Below are 20,477 nucleotides of genomic sequence, written 5' to 3'. Positions count from 1 at the left end.
CAGACTGACTGCTATGACCAGCAAGAAAAAGTCTAATAAATAATCAATGTTAATACTAAAAATGCTTCATTTTTTTCTCACATTGTAGTATATATCGCTAATATTTTCTACATAGAAGTTACAAAACATTGTCACTGCAATGGAGTGCCACAGAATGAGTGCATGGTACTCCAGAAGATAAATAACCTGATCTCTGTAGAGCTAATGACAGTGAGACCCACTTGGTCTCACAGGACCCAAGCATTAATATAAGAGTCTGAACACTTGCAGCTCATCGCCAGATAGAATTTTCCCCCCAGCTCATGAGCACTGAAAGGTCAGTCACCCGTACACTAGTTTGAGCGTAAGTTTGGGCTTTCAACAACATGGGATATAATGATCGATCTATTGGAGATGCAACCTAGCTTCTCTCTTCCAGTCGCCTTAGAACTTTTGGTCCATTCTCAAATAGGTCTTTTCTGCCACAATATCAGGTGTTTATGGTAAAATGCATGTTTGCCTGAAACACATTCATAGGAACATTTGGCAATACAGATTTGATAGCTTTGGCTCAGTTGGTAGCCCTCTTGCCTTTACAACAATGACGGCACTTCAAAACGACTTCACTGGCTGTAAAGAGCTTTGGGACCTGAGGTTGTGAAAGGTGTATATAAATGCAAGTTCTTTCTTTTAGTCTGATGAAGTACTAGGCTTAGTATGTGAATGTTAGTGTATAGTTCATCTCCTTTCTCACTTGTAACAGGCATGCTCTTAAACAAGAAGCAAAAGAACAGGTACAGAAAGTTGGAGATAACTTGTTCAATGTGATCAGTAACTCATCTCCCTGATGTAGAGCAGCTTGTGTTGTCTGTCAAATACAAATGTCACTTTTAGAGCTGAACTTCCTGAAACATGTTGATGAGGTAATTTCCTGCCATCATCCATTAACTTTGAATTGAAAGAAGCAAATTATTTGAATGGCGCTGGAGAACCTGAAATCCTTTAAGTGACAAATAGTAGAGTCACTGAAATAGGTAGAGGGGTACTGGCAAGATGAGAGAAGTCAAGGTAGGAGGAGACAAGTCCAGTGGACAGTATCTGAAATGATGAATCTGACAAACTAGCTAAAATGGTTAATCCTGGGAAGGAGGTAAAATGGGTAGTGGGAGGTTCGTGAATAATGAAATTGGAGGCTATGGGGCAAAGAACTCCAGAAGATGATAGATTAGTGACAATCTGGAAAATAATATTTTGGTGTTCGGCAGTGGGGTCGTGGTCTAGATGGAGATAAGATGGGTGGTGGGGTGCAGAGATCTGGTGAAAATAACATGTCTGAAGATAAAAGAAATAGGAGAGGAGAGTAAAGGTTAGACCAAGGCAAGGAATAATGGTAACCTAAACAGTCAGGGAACAAATAAAGTTATAGAACATAAGTATAAGATGATAGTTAGAAAATAAAGTGAGCGAAACAATTATTAAAAATAAATTCCATTGCCTGTACATCAATGTGTGCAGCATCTGAAACAAAACAGGAACTAGAGGCAATAATTCGTAGCGAGGAGCCAAATGTATTAGGGATAACTGAAACATGACTACATAAAGAACAGGACTAGCAGTCAAATATTGCACAATATAATGTATTTAGAAAGGATAGGGAAGGAAGAAGGGGGTGGGGTAGCTGTACTAATTAGAGACAACATAATGGTAATAGAAAAAAGGAACATAAGTAATCAGAAAGAAACTGAATCCATATGGATTGAGTCAAAGGTTAAGGGATCGATCATGTTAATTGGTATATTCTACTGACCACCTAATAGTGGAAGGTAAGTCGAGGAAGAAATATAGAATGGTTACAGCGCAGAAGGAGGCCATTCGGCTCATTGAACCTGTGCCGGCCCTTTTGTAAGAGCAATCTAGTTAGTTCACCTCTTTCCCCGTAGCCCTGCAAATTTTTTCCCTTCAAATATTTATCCAATTCCTTTTTGAAAGCCACGATTGAATCTGCTTCCACCACCCTTTCAAGCAACACATCCCAGATTCATAACTATTCGCTGCATAAAAAAGTTTTTCCTCGTGCCGCCTTTGGTTCTTTTGCGAATTATCTTAAATCTCTCCTCTGGTTCTCGACCCTTTCGCCAATGGGAACAGTTTCTCTTTATTTACTTTATCTAAACCCTTCATGATTTTGAACACTTCTATCAAATCTCTGAACCTTCTCTGCTCTCAGGAGAACAGCCCCAGCTTCTCCAGTCTATCCACGTAACTGAAGTCCCTCATCCCTGGAACCATCCTTCCTAATGTGTGGTGCCCAGAATTGGACACAATACTCCCAGCTATGGCCGAACCTGTGTTTTATAAAGGTTCAACGTAACTTCTTTGCTTTTGCACTCTATGCATCTATTTATAAAGCCCAGGATCCCATAATGCCTTTTTAACCGTTTTTCAACCTGCCCTGCCACCTTCAAAGATTTGTGCACATACACCCCCAGGTCTCTCTGTTCCTGCACCCCCTTTAGAATTGTACCATTTAGTTTATATTGCGTCTCCTCGTTCTTCCTGCCAAAATGTATCACTTCGCACTTCTCCGTCAAATTTCGTCTGCCATGTGTTTGTCCATTCCACCAGCCTGTCTGTCCTTTTGAAGTCTATTACTATTCTCCTCACTGTTTACTACACTTCGAAGTTTTGTGGCATCTACAAATTTTGAAATTGTGCCCTGTACACAAGTCCAAATCGTTAATATATTTTTTTAAAAAAGTGGTCCTAGTACCGACCCCTGGGGAGCACCACTGTATATATTCCTCCAGTCCAAAAAATAACCGTTCACTACTGTTTCCTGTCACTTAGCTAATTTCGTATCCATGCTGCCACTGCCCCTTTTATTCCACGGGCTTCAATTTTGCTAATAAGCGCTGACATGGCACTTTATCAAACATCTTTTGAAAGTCCATATACACAGAAGTAGTAATCCTAGGGGTACATCTAGGCAGCAGCGATCATAACATAATAAGGTTTAAAATAATGTTTGAAAAAGATGTAAGTAACACAAAGACCAATGTAATAGATTTGGAAAAAAGCTAATTTTTAGGGGATGCGAATGGAACTAGGGAAGGTAAACTGGTTTTAAAAAAAAAAATTGACAGAACGACAGTGGTAAATATTTAAAACGGTGATCAATAGAGTTCAGGAGAAATATATTCTTTTTATAAAAAAAACTAGAACAAACTAGCCAATAATAATCTCTCCTCGTAATTTAACCCTTGGATCCAGGTTATCTATTAAATCCATGCTACAGTCCCTTCGAGGCCAATGTATCCTTCCTAAGGTGCAATGCCCAGAACTGAACACAGTACTCCAGGTGTGGTCTAACCAGGGCTTTGTATAGCTGTAGCATAACTTCTACCCCCTTGTATTCTAGTCCGCTAGATATAAAGGCCAGCATTCCATTAGCCTTTTTGGTTATTTTCTGTACCTGTGCATGACATTTTAATTTATATACATGGACCCTTATGTTTCTTTGTACCTCCATTGTTTCAAGCTTTTCACCATTTAGAAAGTACTCTGATCTAGCCTTTTTTAGGTCTAAAGTGGATGACCTCACACTTGTCTATATTGAAATCCATTTGCCACAGTTTTGCCCATTCACTTAATCTATTAATATCTCTCTGTAATTTATGCTTCCATCTACACTGCTTACAATGCTGCCTATCTTTGTGCTTTCGGCAAACTTTGATATGTGGCTCTCTATCCCGTTATCTATGTCGTTAATAAATGCAGTGAATAGTTGAGGCTCCAACACAGATCCCTGTGGGACACCACTAGTCACACCCTGACAATTTGAGTACCTACCCATTATCCCTACTCTGTCTCCTGCCGCTCAGCCAATTTCCTAACCAGGTCAATAATTTTTTCCCTCAATTCCATGAGCTTCAACTTTAGCTAGCAGCCTCTTATGAGGGACTTTATCGAATACCTTCTGGAAGTCCAGATAAACAACATCCATAGACATTGCTCTGTCCACTACTTTGAATTTTTCGAAGAGGTGACTAATCAGATTCGTAAGGCATGACCTACCTTTTTACAAATCTATGCTGGCACTCTCTGATCAGCTGAAAATTTTCAAGGTGTTCAGTCGCTCTTTCTTTAATTATAGACTCTAGTAATTTCCTGTCCACAGATGTTAGGCTAACTGGTCTACCTAGAGTTTTTTAAAAAATTCTGAAGAGTTTGATGGGGGTGAATAGGGTAAGATGACTACCTCAGTTCGGGGAGTTGTTGACTAGGTGCCATCAATTTAAAATTGTCACTACAAAAACTAGGTATGAGGTTAGGACAAATATCTTGATGCAGAGTTGTTAGAGTGTGGAATTTGTTGCTACAGGGAGTAATTAAGGCAGAGATTATTGCCTTTTTTAAAGGAAAAGCAATTAAACAAATGAAGCAGAGGTGATGCATTGGGATTAGTTTTAGATTGCCTTAGTAAAGACATGTTGTGCTGTAAACTTCTATGGGTCAGTGAGAAAATGAGAGGTCAGTGTTGATGCCATTGTTTTCAATACAGCCTCACCAGAATTCTTGCATTGAAATAATGGAATAAACTTGCTATAGCACCAAATGTTTACTACTCTTGGCACAAAATGAAGTGTTTGCAATCCAGCATTTCTGTGCTGTCATATCACTGTTTTAAAGAGATGCATTTACTCACTAGACCAGTGATGTCAAAATTCTAGGAAGTATCTTTAAATTTTCATGTTTTGCAGTACTTCAATATATCTTGTATAAGTCAAAAATTCAAGATGTTACACATGTTTGATGTTGCACCGGAAACTTGTGTCCAGTTTAATTCAACTTTAATGTTCTTTTAAATATTTCAAATTTTATTGGTGCTTGGGGCTTTCTGCTTCAGTTTACAAGGATATTACATTTTGTGTGTGTTCTGAGTAATGGGTTTTGAAAAACATTTGTGCCTGTACCTTTTTCATTGGCTCAGGATTTTTTTTTAAGTTGAGGGAAGGAGGGTGGCTTGAAGCCATCCTACAATTTTTGGGGGGAGCATCTTTGAAGCCAAAGTAATATCGATGCATGGACAGAAAACTGGATCCCAAGTCTCATAGGAGGGAAACAGGCTGTTTAATTACAGAAATTACAGCAGGGAAACAGGCTGTTTAACCTAACCAGTCCATGTTGGTGTTTAGGACTACTGTTTGGATGGAGGATAATCACATGCCTGCCCTGTTCCCATATTCCTCAACCACCTATCTAACATACTTAAACGTTGACATGGATTCTGCTTCAATCACTAATTCTGGTAGTGCATTCCACAGCTTCACAACCCTATGAGTAAAAACATTTCTCTTGCTCTTGTCCTAAATCTCTTGCATTTAATCTCCTATCTATGTGCCCTAGTTCTAGACACACTAATCATTGGAAATAGTTTGTTTCTATTTACTGTGTCCCTTAAACAGTAAGGAAACGTTTATCCAACAGTGATCGTAATATGATTGAATTCGATGTTAATCATAGAAAGGTTACAGCAGGGAAGGAGGCCATTCGGCCCATCGAGTCCATGCCGACTCTCCTAAGAGCAATCCAGCTAGTCCCACTCCCCCGCCCTATCCCCGTAGCCTTGCACATTTTTTCCTTTCAAGTACTTATCCATTTCCCTTTTCAAAGCCACGATTGAATCTGCTTCCACCCGCCCCCGCAGTGCATTCCAGATCATTACCATTTGCTGCGTAAAAAAGTTTTTCCTCATGTAACCTTTGGTTCTTTTGCCAATCACCTTAAATCTATGTCCTCTGGTTCTTGACCCTTCCGCCAATGGAAACAGTTTCTATCTATCTAACCTGTCTAGACCCTTCATGATTTTGAACCTCTATCAAATCTCCTCTCAATCGTCTCTGCTCCAAGGAGAATAACCCCAGCTTTTCCAGTCTATCCATATAACTAAAGTCCCTCATCCTTGGAGTCATTCTAGTAATCTTTTCTGCACCCTCTCCAAGGCCTTCACATCTTTCCTAAGTTGCGGTGCCTAGAACTGGACACAATACTCCCGTTGTGTGGTGATTTTACAATCCTCGTCCCTTTTGGGACTATCCCAGATCAGGCGTACTTTTGAGGCGTTCACTCTCAACCTAAGGTCGAGGTAGCCAAATCCTAAAGACTCTGACTGGGTCTGAAGGTCTGGTCTATATCTATCCCGGGAAAGGGATCACCCAAGAATATTACCATCCTCCAGATAGCGTTTTTAGCAAGTTCCAGACAGATTGTAATATCCCAGATATTGTGAGCGTTGGGGGTTTCTCCTCTAATGTACCTCTTCACCAAAAGAGTGTACGGAGATGGGGTTCACGAGTTAGTGATACAGAAGACTATGGAGAGACAATATAAAAACTATACAGAGGTTTATTGATGAAACAATTTGCAATCTACAGCTGGTGAGACCGGTTAATCGCAACATTAACGGTTTCTTAAAAAGGTAAAATTTATAATTCTTAAAAGTATTTAGACAGGATATCCATCAATTATCAAGGTAACCTTTACCTTAAACCCCCGAGTAGTAGAAGACTACAGAGTCACCTTACTCTGATAGTCTGATACTCTGATGCTTCAGCCCTTTTAAGTGAATCTAAAAAAACTTGAGCTGAGCTCTCAGAATTTCTACCATTTTTTCCGATTGCTTCATCTTGGCTGTGAGCATTCTTGTTCACAAGGCCTTTGTTTATTAACTTGGTTTCAATTCTTATTAATATTAATCAAAACTAGTTACATTTTAGCTGACGGCTGTTTTTCTTCAGCCTGTGTTCATTGTAAAGAGTTATGTCAAGTACTGGTTAAAGGTAGGTGCCCTTGAGCCAGCTGCTGTTTTCAGCTTTTTGCTTATGGGTCCCATTGTGTAGGGTTAGTAAGGAATGCTCTATGGTAGACCCTCTTGACCATAGCTGCTGTCTTCATCATGTGCTTATTTGTGTCCCATTGTGTAGGGTTTATCAGTTACTTTTCAAAGGTATGGTCCCTTGATGAAATCGATCATCCATGATTTAGCTGACCGCAGTAAGCAAATGCTGAAAACACCAAAGTATTTTCAAATGATTATTTAAAAATGTTAAGTTTGTTGTAAAAGGTCTTCAAATGATTATTAAAAGTAGGTACCCCTTGTCCCCAAATTCCTTCACCGTTGTGGCCGAACCAGTGCTTTAACCGCTTTCTCAACCTGCCCTGCCACCTTCTACCATTTGTGCATGTATACCCCAGATCTCTCTGTTCCTGAACCCCTTTTAGAATTGTGCCCTCTAGTTTATATAGCCTCTCCTCGTTCTTCCTACTGAAATGTATCACTTCGCATTTTTCTGTGTTAATTTCATTTGCCACGTGTCTGCCCATTTCACCAGCCTGTCTATATCCTCTTGCCGTCTATCGCTATCCTCCTTACTGTTTACTACACTTTCAAGTTTCTTCTTTTCAAACTTAACACAGTTACTGAGATTCTAGATTTTCGTATGGCTAACTTTATAACTGAATGAAACAGAAACTGACAGCAAACTGGTCAAAACTGTTATCGGGTAAAACTACAGATGAACAGTTGAGGTGTTCAAAAAAGAATTTAGCTTAATACAGGACCAGTATATATCCCTAAGGGGCAAGAGATAAAACTAAAGAAAAGAGCATACAAAAGTGCAAAGAATGGTGTAGATCCAGAGGACTGGGAGACATATAAAGAACAGCAAAGGAAGACAAAAAAGAAAAGAGCTGTAAAAAGGGAGTACGAAAAGGAACTTGCGAGGGATATCAAGATTAGCACACGGTTTTTACAGTTATATTAGAAGAAAAAGGGTAATGTGGGCCCTTTAAAAACACATGTGGGTAATATTGCAAATGAAAATAAGGAAATGGCATACTTGTTGAATAATTACTGTGAGGCAGAGGATAATATCCCTCACGTTCCAGGGAATCTAATAATGAATCAAGGACTGGAACTCACTAAAGTTAACGTAAGCAAGAAAGCAGTATTAGAAAAAATAATGGCACTAAAGACTGACAAATCCTAAGGACCTGATGATTTCCACCCCAGGGCTTTAAGGGAAATAGGTGAGGAAATTGCAGATGCTTTAGCCATAATCTTCCAAAATGTGCTTGATTCAGGAATTATCCCATTTAGATTGGAAAATTGCAAATGTAACTCCATTATTTACGAAAGATGAGCGCGAGAAACAAGGAAATTATAGGCCTGTTAGACTAACATCTGTTGGGAAGTTATTTGAATCTGTAAGGACAGTGTGACTGAGCACTTAGAGAAATTTGAGCTGATTAGAGAGAGCCAACATGGACTTGTAACGGGTAGGTCATGTCTAATGAACTTAGTTAAATTTTTTGAGGAAGTAACTAAAGTAGTAGACAGGAGAATGTCTATGGATGTAGTTTATATGGACTTCCAGAAAGCATTCATTAAGGTTCCATATAAGAGACTGTTAGCTAAAATTGAAGCACATGGAATTCAAGGCAAACAATTGACCTGGTTAGGAGATTGATTTAGGTGGTAGAAGACAGAGAAGGGATAATGGGTATGTACTCAAATTGGAAGGAAATGGCTAGAGGTGTCCCACAGGATCTGTGCTGGGGCCTCAACTATTTATTAATAACTTGTGTTATCTAAGTCATTAATAAATAATAGTGAGCCTTGTATCCAAGTTTGCTGATGACGCAAAGATTGGTGGCATAGTAAGTAGTGTAGATGGGAGACTAAAATGACAGAGGCATTGATAGATTAAGTGAGTGGCCAAAACTGTGGCAGATGGATTTCAATGCAGGTAAGTGTGAGGTCATCCATTTTGGACCAAAAAAGGATAGATCCGAGTATTAAATGGTGAAAAGCTTGGAACAGTGAATGTCTGAAGAGATTTAGGGGTCCATGTACACAGATCACTTAAATGTAATAGTCAGGTACAAAAAATAATTTAAAAAGCTAATGGAATGTTAGCTTTTATAACTAGAGGGCTGGAATATAAAAGGGAGGAAGTTTTGTTATAGCTATACAAAGCCCTGGTTAGATCACCTCTGGAGTGCTGTGTACATTTCTGGGCACCTCTCCTTAGGATATAATGGCCTTGGAAGGAGTGCAGCGCTGGTTCATCAGCATGTTACCAAGGCTCCAAAGGTTAGATTATGAGGAGAGATTACACAAACTAGGCTTCCATTTGCTGGAATATAGAAGGTTAAGGGGTGATTTAGGTTTTCAGGATTTTGAAAGGAATTGATAGGATAGATAGAGAGAAACTTTTTCTGCTGATGGGGGCATCTAGGATAAGGGGACATTACCTTAAAATCAGAGCCAGGCCATTCAGGAGAGAAGTTAGGGAACAGTTCTTCACACAAAGGGTGCTTGAAGTGTGGCACCCTCTCCCACAAAATGCAGTAGATGCTAGTTCAATTAATTATTTTAAATCTGAGATTGATAGATTTTTGCTAGCCAAGGTGTTAAGGGATATGGAGCCAAGGTGGGTAGATGGAGTTAGGATACAGATCAGCCATGATTTCCTTGAATGGCGGAACATTCTCGAGGGGCTGAATGGCCTACTCCTGTTCCTAGGTTCCTATGTTCCTAACTGTGGTTTTACTAAGATTTTATATAGATTCACTGTTGCATCTCGACTTTTATATTCTATACCTCCTGCCATAAAACTCAATACTTCATTCGCGAGTATTCTCTCTCAGGAACTGGGTGTGTGAGTTTGAGGGTTTTTTTAGTTACTAATGTGGGAAATATTTTTGCAGGCCACAGACCTTGGTAAAAAGGGAAAAGAAAGCAAGCACCCAATGTACAGGAGATTGGTGCACACACCTATAGATGTTGCCAGCATACAGGAGGTAGGTAAAGAGCCAATGTAGTTAAAGAATGTGTTGTACTTGAGTTTTTATTTTAAGTCCACGTCTATTGTCAAAAATTAATATAAGCTTAAGCAGCTGTCACCAATATTCTGGCTTTGCTGTCACTGAGCTCAGAGCAGCCTGCCAGCGTAAAATACATTTTAAAAACTTCTAAAGTTGTAATAATAGACAACAAAGCTGAATGCCCAACCTTATAAAAGTTGAAATTTAGGATGGAATGTGTTTTCCCAAAATGCCAGTAAAAATTCCAAAATCCTCTCTAATAAAAAATCCCTTGTAATAAAAACAGAATTTGACTTATTTAGTCATGTTAAACCAGTGACTCTGTGGTGAGCTTTTAGTGCTCCAATGATGTCTATAAAATTGTTCAATTTTCCTTTGCAGAAATTGAATGAAAATAAGTACAAATGTTTTGATGAGTTTAAAGCTGATGCCCAATTGCTTCTTCACAACACTATACTTTTCTATGGAGGTGAGAATTTTTTATTACTTAATCTGTTTTCTTTGAGGAAAGATAAGTTGTTGGACTGGCAATTCAGTCACTTACCATGCGGTAAGTGTGCTCTGCCATGGAATAGTTATTCCAGCTGATTATTTAAGAGTTAAACCAGAAGAGCCTGGGAGTAGTCACGTGGCTGCCATCCCAACTGGGAATACAGCTGCCATCCCAACTGGGAATGGTGTGTGGCACATGGGGGATCCAAAAAAGTGAAGACTAGAAAATATATTTTTAAATTTTAGGAAAGGGATTTTACTGCCATGTTAGTTATTTGTCTCTTTAATTTGCATTTTTCCCACATTGTTTTTGTTCATTTTATCTTTGTTCCTTATAATGCTTTATTATGTATTTTGCTTTAATATGTGAATTATATTTTTGTAAAGAATAAATGAGATTCAGATGTACAATATACAACATTCAAACCATGATATGCAAAGGGGAATTGACTAATCATATTCTGCGAGGAAGTTATTTCTTCAGGAAGCCAGTGTTGAGAGCTCTCTTCCAGATATTTTTGTAAATTACTTGCAGTTAAAGAGCAGATACTGTCAGGGATTCAAAAGTCTTGACCCATCAAATCTCCTAATCAGGTACCCTTGAAAAGTGGCCTCTGAAGTCTCTTATTGCTTTGAATCAGGTCAAAAAATTTTTAAGAAGATGTCAGCAGCTATGGGAATTGCCAGTTTAGCTACAAGTAGTTTCATTGTCCCTTGAGTTTTTTTTCCAATTTGAGGGAGACTTAAATCAGGATTAATCTACACTTAGTAATCCAGCAAAAGAAAGGTTTGATAGATCACTTAAACAGCAAGCTTCCAGGAGAGATGTTATTTAGACCTTCCTCATGAGGAGAATAGTAGCATGTTTGATCTCCGTTAGCAGATTTGGAGCAGAAATACTTGTATTAGACAAAAGTAGACTTTCAGCTGCACACAAGATCACACGATAATTATGGATGAGGAAGATCATTCAGCCAACTTAATTCATTCATGCAGAAAGATGCTGGCATCCCCCAATTGTAGCATCCAGTTGTTTCTTAAATGATTTCAAGATTTTTGCCTCCAGTGCTCTACCTGCAAGTTTATTCCACATGTTGACCACGCTTCGTATTAACAAGAATTTTCTGATATTGGTCTAAATAATGCTTTTTTTTTTAACTGGTTTGAACCCTGTGCCCTTGTTTTATTTTAAAGTAATTTTCTGGGTTAACTTTTTCAATGTTCTTTGCCTCCAGAAGCTCACCACCTCCTTTATAGGCTGAAAAGATCAAATTTCTCCAGTTTTTCCTCATTAATTCAAATCCCTGACAATAGTGTTCAGCCATGTGGCCCTTCTCTGCACTGCTTTTAACTTCTGGACATCTCTTATTTCTTGGCGACCAGAACTGGACATGTTATGTGAGGTGTGGTCTGATCAGAGCACTGAATGGCTTGATCATTACCTCCCCTGACTTGTATTCTTCTGTTTTGGCTATGTAGCTTGACATCCTATCGATTGCTGCTCTGCACGGGCATATTTAGCATCAAGTTTACTAAAACCTCTAGATCTCTCAATTTCAACTCTTAGTCTACAAATTTCCTTCTCCATTTCCTTTCCATTGTGTAGTGGTCTGTATACTCTGTCGGGTGACTGTTCAGTTGCTATTTCTGCACTCAATCTAAGGGGATTATGTTTGGATCACATCCTCATTCAGTAGTGCTATTCTCTCTGGATAGAATTGCCTATCCATTCTGAAATTTTAGAACCAGGTGCATTTAATTGCCAATCCTAATCCATATGCAACCATGTTTGTTCATGATTATATCATGATTTTCTATTTTAGTCAGTGACTTTGGTTCCCCAGTTTTGTTCCTTTTACACTGTGGGTTAATATACTTGCATGTTAATTTGGATTCCCTTGGTTTTGTAATTTTTCCCCTTATATTGTCTTGTCGCATTCTGATTAATTTTTTAAAGGAAGAAAGAACTTGCATTTATTTAGTGCCTTTCACAACTTCAGGACGCCCCATTGGCTTTACAGCCAATAAAGTACTTTTTTTTTTTAAGTGTAGTCACTGTTGTAGGGCAATTTGTGCACAGATAATCTGGTTTTGGTGATGTTGCTCTTCAAATCCTGCCAAGGGATGTGCTATGTCCACCTGCGAGAGCAGACAAGGACTCTTGACAGTGCAGCACTCCCTCAGTGCTGTACTGAAATGTCATCCTAGATTACGTGCACAAGTCTCTGGAGTGGGGCTTGAACCCATGATTTTCTCACTCGAGGTGAGTGTGCTACCATCGAGCTACGGCTATCTTGTCCTGATTAACTACTTTCAATTATTTTACCTCTTATTACCTGTGCATTATAGGAAATAATGTATCATATTTCTATCTTTCGGTAGTTGATAGTGTAATTTTTTTGAGTTACATCATACTTTTTTTTTGGCAGCTGATAGTGACCAGGCAGAAGTAGCCAGGGCTCTGTTCAAAGACACTTGCCATGAGGTAAGCAATAAAATCTGAAACCAATTAATAATACTATAAATTGCTGGCCTACTGCAATAGCTACAGTTTGATCCACTTCTTTCTGGGGTGGTTATAATGTACAGCCACACAAAACCTAGGAATTAATACCAGTGCATATTGTGATAATGTAAAAACTATAGTTTAGAACTGATTTTGGAATCTTTTAACAGGCAAGCTGCTCATCTACACCCCATTGTCCATTCTCAATGCAGCCAAGGGCACAGTTTTAATCACACAGACATTTTAAGTCGTATGCAGTACAGAGTAAGAGGAGATAGACTTAAATGAGCGGCCCTGTCGGCAGCTTCTCTAATGCTGATCTCCAGGATGTTGCCAACTTGCCTGGTTTTAAAACCATTGAAAAATCTGCAGCTTCCACTCCCGGTGAAACCCAACAGCTGCCTGATTAAATGGGCTCCTGTGCCAGTAGTCGGTATAACACCATCTAATGTTAAATTCGTGCTCTGCTCACCGTTAAGAGTATTTTTAAAGAGGCAGGTCCTGGCTGCATTGCTCAGTGTTACCAACTTAAACCTCAGTGCGGGAATCTGCACGCCATATCACAGCTAGATACTCTGATACTCTAATTTTAAGCTTGCCCGCTATTAAAGGTGTTTGTAATTCTCACCACGCTATGGTTACAATTGATCATCCTGCTGATCCTGGCACCCAAGTTTACTTAATCACGATAAATATCACTGAGTTAAATCAGACAACCGCTTATAACAGACAAAATTCTCATGCGCAATCCAGTTCGTGATCGTGTATTCATACCTGGCAGAGTTTGTCCAATCACCCAATTTAAGCCTACAAAAAAAGCTGAAATTTTAACTAGTTTGTTATCAAATAGGAAAAGCAGTCATTTTAGGATTTTAACACCTAGGAGGTTTATCATGATGGTATAACCGGTCCTCAGATTTTCTGTTTACTTAATAATTCTGAATTATCCAGCATGTGTGAGTACTTTTCAGAAAGACCCTATTAAATTGCACTAAAAAGCCATTTAAAAAAAATTTACCTTGTTCTCAAAATTGTGTGTGTTGTGATTTGTGTGCACAGTCTGTTTTCTAGACTTTCTGCATGTGCAACCAGACTTTTTCATGATATTTACCCTAGCTAGTTTTGTATGTTTAATATAGTTGTGATTTTCCAATCACCTCTCAGTTCCCTCCTGCTTCCAATACGAAGGTAGTCTTTGTTACGTCCAAGGTGATCAGTATCTTAGACTGAGTATTGAAATGTACCATTTCAGTAAAAGTTCTTAAGTTTTTACACATTGTACAAATTTAAAGGTTAGTAGTGTTCTGTCCAGTATTTCAAAGCAAGTAAATTCTCAGTATGAAATAATGGGCATCGTACCTAATATTTGCATTAAAATAGTGAATATTGGAAACATTTTAAATGGTTACCGCGAAACTTTATTGTTCATAAAGAATAATTTGGAAGTTCAAAACACGATTTTATGGAAGGTGGCAGTATGCTACAGAAGAGAAGAGTACTTTGCTGCAAAAAATTGATAAAATCACAACTAATAATTTTTCTTGCAGCTTTCTTACTCCTTTGTAAAGTTTTTCCATTTGTGTTCTGAAAGAAAAAAAGATGGGACTAAATAACCATTTTTTCGTATCTTTGGAAAATGGACAGCATTTATAAACAGCCAATTCAGTTTATTCAGACTCTAAGAGCATGACAAGGATATGTCATATTTCAGTAGCTCCACAATTAAATTGATCCTCTGTCAAATTTAAAGCAACTTTTAGCTACCCACTGCTAATAATTCATTTTGTTTTCCAGTTGGCAGAACTTCAACTGTGCAAGAACTGTTTCTACTTATCAAATGCACGACCAGAGAACTGGTTCTGCTACCCTTGTGTAAGTGGGTTAATGAATTCCTATTTTTGAATTTTGTGTTCCTTGCAGTGTGGGGTATCAGTGTTGGAGAATGGATCATTTTTCTACTTTTGTCAGTATTCTAGAGTTTGTAATGAGACATGTGGGGGTAGACAAACTAAGTTTTGAGTAAAGCTCATTCTACTCTGCCCCAAAATGTGACTTGTTTCCAAAGTCAAAAAAGCATTTGCTACTCCAGTAGTGTGGCATTTTCAGTTTCTTATACCAATCACCCTCTAGGCTATTCTGAATGTGAATACCAATTTGTTGAAAATTGTGAACTTTCATGCTATGAGCTACGTTTAGAAACTAAGTTGGACCCGCCCAAGTTAATTACATGTACGAACCTTGTATCCAACACAGAGTTGTCTTTATTTCCGTTCGTATGGGCAGGATTCAGACCCAAGTTTCAGTGATGAAGGGGCCATACGCTAACCCACTGCACCATCATGTCCTGAAGTTTGTGTATTAAAATGACAAAGCTTGACACACCCCCTAGATAAGATGCCTCTGGTGGCTTCTCTGCTTTAGAGCGTCAATTATTTGTGGTTTTGTTCTGTGGATTAGCACCCACTAGAAACTTGCTGGAAATGCCCAAATTTATTTCATTTTGAAAAAGGAGCCTTTCATCTCATCTGTCTGGGCCTGGTTGCTACCCAACTTCCAGAAGGATAGTGTTCTTAACCCACTGTGCCACCCTCTGCTACCAATTACATTTCATCAATAGAAATTAAAAATAAGATCCCATGTATTCAAAATTGTTTCACAAATTGCCAAAAATTCATAATAGGCCAAATATATTAATTGAATTGTCACATACTAAATGTTATAAAGGAATATGCCTAATGCACTCGCTAATGTCTTAGTCATCTTTCATCCACCTACCATAGGTTTTCAAACAGGTAGCTGGATCCTAGGGAGTCTAAGGTTCCTCGAGAAAATCGTTTAGAGTTTGGGAAGTCATCAGATTTCTGTGCAGCTCTTGCCTCATTTTTCTTCATTTATTGATTTACTAGCACACAATTCCTATTACTGTGTACTAATTTAAAAAAAACTTTTGCAATGATAACACTGTTTTTCATTAGGTTATTGACATTTGACATTGACTTTTGGAAGTTAGGTCAGTATTTGCAATGGATTGGTGGGGGATCCCTCATGCAGAACAATTTGGAAACCATTGTTTATATACTTTTATAATAATTTTAATAGAGGGAGTGTGAGAAGTCTTTTTTTGTCCATTGTAACGCGGTGCTCACTTATCAGCAGTTGAACAGATGAAACATTTGGGACTATGTAGCAGTTCAGATTAATGGAATTGCTTTATAATGCAAATGTTTCTGTTAATAAATCTTCTTTGATTTAAGGTTTCCACTTAAGTATATGTTTGAGGCAAAGAGGATACTGAGAGACAATTTGGACCAGATTTGATGCTATTGAGTATACCATGGATGCAAATGTATTGGGTGCTCTTAAACATTTTCAAATCACAGAAGAATCATTGGGTTATCTGAAGCTTTCTTCTGTTGAAAAGTCTATCATTGGATGTCAATGATTCTATTAAATTAATGATTTCCCTAAGCTTCAGAGTCATGATACATGCCGAGGATAGTGTTTCTGCACCCATAAAACTTTTCAACGCAGGGAAGACCTTTAACCATGGGTTAAATGATGATGAGTATACTAATTTGTTGCAATCCTTGTTTCGAGTTGTATTTAAACATCAGAGATTGATCTGGCCATATCTATGATGCAAGGATGTTAATCCCCAATATTTGGGCGTTTGAATGAAAAAGCTTACTTTGGAGCCAGTTTTCAGCCAATAAAAGGCCATTTTTAAAAATAAAAGTTGCTTCTGCCTTACATTTTATAAGTGGGACTTGGGATGGAGTAGTAGTAAGATAAGCAAAGTGTTTTAACATTATTTTACTGGGGAGGGGGACAGAATAAGCAGCAGAATTATAGTGTACTTTATTTGAAAAATAATTTAAATCGCATTTGTATAAAGTTCCTTAAAACTTACGGAAGTGAAGACGACTAGAATTGCGGTGGCAAGATGGGTAGTTTTACAGAAGATGTAAGAATAGTTACATGGGTAAGATGGGTATAGAGGGATATGGGCCAAGTGCAGGCAACTGGGACTAGCTTAGTGGTATAAACTGGGCGACATGGACATGTTGGGCCGAAGGGCCTGTTTCCATGTTGTAAACTTCTATAATAAATAGTTTTGTTAACTGAGTGGAGGTGGGGGAGGAAGCTGAATCCAGGTTCGGGGAGGATGCCAAGGTTCTGCACTTCCTGCTCGAGGTGGCAGCCAAGGAGGCTGATAGACTCGAGGCCAGGCGCCTGAAGGCGTTGATGGGAGCCAAAGAGTTTTTCTGACGTTCAGCTGGAGGAAGTTGTGGCTCATCCAAATCTTGATAACAGGCAGGCAATTTGAGATTCTGGCAGCGCCCTTTTAGATCGATAGAGGAGGCAGGGAGGTAGAACTGGTTTGTCATCCACAGTTATGTGGAGACCTGTGGAAAATGACATCATTGGTGGAAGTGTGCTGTACTAGAATCAGTGCTGGGCTTCTGACAGAACTGTTCTTTGGTGTCTGATTAGAATTGGAGCTGTGGATCACACATGTGGCCATACAAAATTACATAAAATGCTCTATTCAGGCTTATTTTTTGTTAAACAAGGTAGTTAAAAGCAAATTATCTGAACTGTTCATGACTGTTAGTGAATTTGGACATTGCAAAAGTTTTGGATGCTCATTTATTTGTATAATGCGAGTATTACATTTTTGGGACGTTATTTTTTTCCTTTAGGTTCCCAATCATGAGCTGGTGTGGGCCCGGATGAAAGGATTTGGGTTTTGGCCTGCCAAAGTCATGCAACGTCTAGACAATCAAGTGGATGTACGCTTCTTTGGACATCATCATCAGAGGTGCAGTATTTTTTAGTTACTGTTGCATGTGTTTGCGTTGTTTTAAAATAAAAGAAAATGCATATAATCATTTTGTTTTATGTTTATTTCACCTATAGTCGTGACAGTTTTTTTTTCCTAAATAAGGTTAACCCCCATTGCATTCTGTCGCCACCTTGTATTTAGCACACTCTGATGCCTTTAAGAAAAACGTACATTGTGTTTCTATATTAGATATTTTTGCTGGGTTTCACATCGCAGACCATTCCCATAAGTGAATTCACGTTCCCCATGAACTAAAGTATGTCTTTAGCTGCCCAATATCTAGTTAATTGTAGAGACCAGGTGTTGAACAGAACACCCATGTCACTATATTTACATAACATGCCACCACATGGTTTCCTTGACTTCGCATCATAGAATGGTTATGGCACAGAAGGGGGCCATTCAGCCCATCGACCCCATGCCAGCTCTTTGTAAGAGCAGTCCAATTTCCACACACTTTCCCTGCAGCCCTGCAAATTGTTTCCCTTTAAGTATTCATCCAATTCCTTTTTGAAAGCCTCGATTGAATCTGCTTCCACCATCCTTTCAGGCAGCGCATTCCTCATGTTTCCTTTGCTTCTTTTGCCAATCACCTTAAATCTGTGTCCTCTGGTTCTTGACCCTTCTGCCAATGGGAACAGTTTCTCTTTATTTACTTCATCTAAATCAGTCATGATTTTGAACACTTCTATCAAATCTCCTCTTAACCTTCTCTGCTTTAAGAACAACCCCAGCTTTTCCAGTCTATCCTCGTAACACAACTCCCTCATCCCTGGAACCATTCTAGTAAATCTTTTCTGCACCCACTCTAAGGCCTTCACATCCTTCCTAAAGTGCGGTGCCCAGAATTGGACACTACTCCAGTTATGGCTGAACCAGTGTTTTATTAAAGGTTCAACATAACTTCCTTGGTTTTGTACTCTATGCCTCTGTTTATAAATCCCAGGGTCCCATATGCTTTTTTAACTGCTTTCTCAACCTGTCCTGCCACCTTCATAGATTTGTGCACATATACCCCTAGGTCTCTCTGTTCCTGCACCCCCTTTAGAATTGTACAATTTAGTTTATATTGCCACATCACATTCTTCCTGCCATAATATACCATTTCTCTGCATTAAATTTCATCTGCCATGTGTCCACCCATTCTGCCAGCCTGTCTGTTTTCTTGAAGTCTGTTACTATCTTCCTCACTGTTTACCACACTTCCAAGTTTTGTGTCATCTGCAAATTTTGAAATTGTGCCCTGTACACCCAAGTCCAAGTCATTAATGCATATCAGAAAAATTGCTTCAGAAAATGTCAGAACAACCACTAGCCGATCGTGCTTAGGCTCTAAATTACTGGACCGATTTATTAAATAGTAAATACATAAATATGATAAGAGCAAGCAATAGATTTACAGTAATTATAGACTTAATTATAAAAGCTGTTGAGGCTAAATCATAGGAACAGGAGTAGGCCATTCAGCCCCTAGTGCCTGCTCCGCCATTTGATAAGATCATGGCTGATCTGTGATCTAGCTCCATATACCTGCCTTTGGCCCATATCCCTTAATACCTTTGGTTGCCAAAAAGCTATCCATCTCACATTTAAATTTAGCAATTGAGCTAGTATCAATTGCCGTTTGCGGAAGAGAGTTCCAAACTTCTACCACCCTTTGTGTGCAGAAATGTTTTCTAATCTCGCTCCTGAAAGGTCTGGCTCTAATTTTTAGACCGTGTCCCCTACTCCTAAAATCCCCAACCAGCGGAAGTAGTTTCTCTCTACCCACCCTATCTGTTCCCCTTAATATCTTTTAAACTTAGATCAGATCACCCCTTAACCTTCTAAACTCCAAAGAATACAACCCCAATTTGTGTAATCTCTCCTCGTAACTTAATCCTTGAAGTCTGGGTATCATTCTCGTAAACCTACGCTGCACTCCCTCCAAGGCCAATATGTCCTTCCGAAGGTGCTGTGCCCAGAACTGCTCACAGTACTCCAGGTGCGGTCTAACCAGGGTTTTGTATAGCTGCAGCATAACTTCTGCCCCTTGTACTGCAGTCCTCTAGATATAAAGGCCAGCTTTCCATTAGCCCTCTTGATTATTTTCTGCACCTGTTCATGACACTTCAATGATCGATGTACCTGAACCCCGAAGTCCCTTTGGACATCCACTGTTTTTAACTTTTTACCATTTAGAAAGTACCCTGTTCTATCCTTTTTTGATCCAAAGTGGATGACCTCACATTTGTCTACATTGAATTCCATTTGCTACAGTTTTGCCTATTCTCCTAATCTATCAATATCCCTTTGTAATTTTATGTTTTCATTACACTGCTTACAATGCCACCAATCTTTGTGTCATCGGCAAACTTAGATATGAGACTTTCTATGCCTTCATCTAAGTCATTAATAAATATTGTGAATAATTGAGGCCCCAAGACAGATCCCTGCGGGACTCCACTAGTCACATCCTGCCAATGTGAATACTTAACCATTATCTCTACTATCTGCCGCCTTTCGCTCAGCCAACTTCCTAACCAAGTCTGTATTTTTCCCTCGATTCATGGGCTTCTATCTTAACTAACAGTCTCTTATGTGGGATCTTATCAAATGCCTTCTGGAAGTCCATATAAATAACATCCATTGACATTCCCCTGTCCACTACTTTAGTCACCTCTTCAAAAAATTCAATCAGATTTGTCAGGCATGACCTACCTTTCACAAATCCATGCTGGCTCTCCCTGATTAACTGAAAATTCTCGGTGTTCAGTCACCCTATCC

General features: G+C 38.9%; 1 protein-coding gene across 8 annotated transcripts in view; it reads left to right on the top strand.

The window, feature by feature from the left end:
- The window catches only part of zmynd11 (zinc finger, MYND-type containing 11), a 169,752-nt gene that overhangs the window by 112,283 nt on the left and 36,992 nt on the right, over positions 1-20,477 (top strand). For all 8 annotated transcript variants that reach the window (XM_068007899.1, XM_068007873.1, XM_068007908.1 and 5 more), the window contains 5 exons: positions 9,751-9,843; positions 10,249-10,336; positions 12,789-12,844; positions 14,660-14,737; positions 17,569-17,687. In XM_068007899.1, coding sequence (XP_067864000.1) covers positions 9,751-9,843; positions 10,249-10,336; positions 12,789-12,844; positions 14,660-14,737; positions 17,569-17,687 — 434 coding nt within the window. The remainder of the gene's footprint in view (positions 1-9,750; positions 9,844-10,248; positions 10,337-12,788; positions 12,845-14,659; positions 14,738-17,568; positions 17,688-20,477) is intronic.

The sequence above is a fragment of the Heptranchias perlo genome, chromosome 2, assembly GCF_035084215.1.
Source record: "Heptranchias perlo isolate sHepPer1 chromosome 2, sHepPer1.hap1, whole genome shotgun sequence".
Taxonomy (NCBI): Eukaryota; Metazoa; Chordata; class Chondrichthyes; order Hexanchiformes; family Hexanchidae; genus Heptranchias; species Heptranchias perlo.
The sequence above is the reverse complement of the archived record's forward strand: the minus strand, read 5'-3'. Positions and strand labels throughout refer to the sequence as shown.